General features: G+C 35.8%; 1 protein-coding gene across 2 annotated transcripts in view; it reads left to right on the top strand.

The window, feature by feature from the left end:
- The window catches only part of LOC119832926 (hormone-sensitive lipase), an 18,266-nt gene that overhangs the window by 9,983 nt on the left and 4,650 nt on the right, over window positions 1-3,633 (top strand). The window contains exons 11-14 of one of the 2 annotated variants that reach the window (XM_038356754.1): window positions 1,144-1,174; window positions 1,891-1,983; window positions 2,473-2,568; window positions 3,367-3,511. In XM_038356754.1, coding sequence (XP_038212682.1) covers window positions 1,144-1,174; window positions 1,891-1,983; window positions 2,473-2,568; window positions 3,367-3,511 — 365 coding nt within the window. Of the gene's footprint in view, window positions 1-1,143; window positions 1,277-1,890; window positions 1,984-2,472; window positions 2,569-3,366; window positions 3,512-3,633 lie in introns of both variants that reach the window. The other variant, XM_038356753.1, reaches the window with a different exon arrangement.

The raw sequence follows: 3,633 nt of genomic DNA, 5'->3' as shown, positions 1-3,633 counted from the left end.
AGATACACCCAATCACATACCCGTTTTTATGTGGGAGTCGAGCACGCTTCGACATGACTTGAGCCAGCTCGAACCGGGGAAGTACCACACCCACACAGAAAACCAGCGTGAAATAGTAGCATATTGCTGTGTTTCGTACGGTGAGTGGGGGAGCTGGAGACCTATTTCGTTTTCCTTATTCTTCCCAGTCCATTCCTTCTTTCCAGTCATCATCATTATCAGCCCTTATATGTTCCTACTGCTGGGACACAGTCCTCCTGTGAGGGTTCAGGCCACGATGCTGGCTAAGTGCGAGTTGACAGATGTCACATGTCCTCGAATTTTTGATTCTAGGACATGTCGGTTTTCTCACGATGTTTTCCTTCACCGTTTTAAGCAGTGATGATGTTATCTACATGTGCAGATAAATTTAAAAAACAATTTATTTACTGTTCTCACCACTGAGCCACCACTGCTTTTTATCCAGTCATCAATCCTTTCCTTATTCCTTACCCCTTAAGCGGGCAACGCATTCGCAGGCACGACTCTGTTAATGTTCATGTGCGGTGGTGACCGTTTACCATCAGGCGAACCACCAGCTCAGTTGTCCCCTATAATATAAAAATCACATACGTAAGAATACACGAAGACACACACGCTCGTTATTACGTGCACACAAGCACTCATGCCCACGCACATATACACATTTATACACTAAATCACACTTCCACGATTATGCATGCATGCCAACACGCAGAGAGTCAAACGCTCATACACACGCCAACGCCCTTATTTGTCTGCGTGTATACCATGTATATATAAATATTAGGAGACCGGTCAACGCACAGAAAGCACCCAAAAAAATAACAAGAAACACTCACACATTTTTATGATTCAAAACTATGCGGGCAGTGAAATGACAGTAAATATCGATACTTTTAAATTACGAAGAAATGGTATTTTAAATGAAAATTAATCATAATATATACTCATAGACTGTGGCATACGCCCTTTGTTTATTTAACATATTGTATTTGGAAATATTCTGCAAATTCTTTATGTAATTCTTAGTTTTATAGCATTCAAATGCTTAAAAAAAATTAGTTCATAATGTAATTGTTAACATAAGTCATTATATATTTTATTTTGTTTTTTGTTTATCAGGTGTCAGCCCATCGGAGGACAAGTCACAACAGTACGTATCAGACTTTCTTGACCGGTACGTGTTCGACAGCGACACAGATAGCGAGGGGCGGCGCTTCCCCATCGTGAAGCCGAACGATCGCGCGTCGCCAAGGTACTTGTTGCTAGGCAACGCGCTTGAGCTTGCACGTTGCTAGGCAACGTCAACCTGCTCGCGTGCGGCTACGTGAACAAGCTTTGCCGTTGCTAGGCAACGCGCACGCACTGGCTCGTTGCCACGCAACACGCACGGGCTTTGTCGTTGCTAGGCAACGTATTCCGGCTTCTGTCAGCTGTAAATATTGCGTATGTTGCTGTAGTTGTGTGAGTATCTGTTTAATAGATGTGGTTTAATGGTGAAGTAGACGAAAAGTAAGATTAATAAATAATTAACTTCTGTTGTTGTAAATGTTGACTTGCTAATCATGTAAGTTGGTATGTAAATAATTGATAGAATTTGAAATTTTGAAAATTGAAATAATTGTAATAGAATTTGAAACTGTGTTACTTCTTGTACTGTCTAATTATGTTTCTTGTACATGATTAATTGGTATTTATACATTATAACCTGTTGTATTGCATTTGTAAATAACATCGTAGATAGATTTATTATAATTAATAATTAAAATAAGCATGTAATATGGTGTTACTATGCATTAACCATTTACACATACCGTATACAAAGTGAAGAAAACAATACTTGTAATGTAATGAATTTCATATTATCAGGGAGGGTGAATCAGAGGCATCTACAACCTTGGTCGCAGAACCACCCTTGATAGATGACGCCGATGGAAAAGATAAGAAGAGAATAAAGTCGCGGTAAATATTTCTATTTAATTATTAAACCATAATATCGTCTTTGTATAGGTACATTTACATACAAACAAATATTTCAGTAAGTGTTAATTATTACAAAAAATGTAATATAATACGATCTTAGTTTAAATCACGTGCAACGTTGTGTGTCTCTTATGAACTACTAAGCTACTGAATTAAACTGGAATGCAACTTTACACACGGGGCTTTCACGGAAGAATTTGTAAATATTAATATGTATTATGTTTGGGTTTTATCTCGGGTTAATCTCTTGCACCGTGAAAACAATTTAGTGAAATTGTCATACAGATTATGGAGTAATATAATATAGGCCCCATTTTTTTGTAAAGTAATTTCCATTGGATTGCGATTTACGCGTATCGAAATTCCATTTGTTCCGACCAACCATATCTTAGTTATTCCTACACGAACACAAACACAGCTAGTTTCGATATATTATACTGATACAATAAGATGTTTCTAAAATTTTAGGATAAGCGAAGCAGCGACTGGGATAATGGGCGCGATGTCGTCAGGGTTTGCTTACATGACTGACTCTAATTCTATCACTGGGCCTACGCAGGAAGAGTAAGTTAATAATTGCATACTATAAATTTTCTATAAACACTTGGACTCACGTTCGCCTATTAAGAGAAAATGTCCGAGCGATATTGTGTGAAGTATTCATTCAAATTAGCATTTAGTTACGTGGTAGTAATGTTCAAAATCTATTGTATGTTCATGAAAAAAATTGCCTCGTGTACAGAGTTTCGCTTAAGAATATTTTTAACCTCAATAAAATACGAATACCTTATAAATAATATTATTGTAATCTAGAACTTTATTTTATTACATTTCATTGCCTTACTTGAAAATAATTTCTGGGTTCACAACATACAAAATATAAAAAAATTAATTATGTAAGTTTTTTTGTTTCCAAATAGATAATAATTATATTGTCATAAAGTCTATATGGGATAAAACTCTCAGTTTATTCAGTTAAAATAATTGGAAGTACTCGTTAACACTTTATACTGTAAATAAATAAAATTACTTAAACAAAACATTCCATTATTTTTAAAAGGAAACAAAACTGCATTCAAATGTTTTCAAAAATTTGCTTACTGTGCTTTTATTGAATCGACCGATCAATTATGAGGATGAAATCTGTGACAAATTTGATTTATATTTATACTGGATGTATATTTTTTAATTATAATTGCTATTTTAAACCGATTTACCGGTGGTAAATGTTAGAACTATGTAATGACGATTCAAAAGTGCTTCTATAAGAAGTCTAATTGAATAAATAAATGTTTGAGTGATATATTTATTTGTACTTCCAGAATTTCGATATATTTATTTGTATTATATATTTATTTTCAGAATGGCCGAGCGTACAAACCTAGATTCGCTAATCGCCCGCAGTCCGTCCGATGAGTTCATGTTCTCAGTGCCGCGGGATCCCTTCCTCTCGCCATACTGGGCTGAGGATAAACTGCTCAAACAGTTCCCGCCTTTGAGGATACTGGTCAGTTTTACATACATAACCTTCTCCTTTTGTAGAACTATGATGCGAGTTGGTCTGATTGACTGTTTGCACACGCTAATCTCAGGAACAACCGTTTCGAATTGAAATTTTTTATTTTGTGT

This window comes from Zerene cesonia, chromosome 16, assembly GCF_012273895.1.
Source record: "Zerene cesonia ecotype Mississippi chromosome 16, Zerene_cesonia_1.1, whole genome shotgun sequence".
In the NCBI taxonomy this organism is placed as follows: domain Eukaryota; kingdom Metazoa; phylum Arthropoda; class Insecta; order Lepidoptera; family Pieridae; genus Zerene; species Zerene cesonia.
Note: the sequence above shows the minus strand (reverse complement) of the source record. Positions and strands in the feature narration are given on the sequence as shown.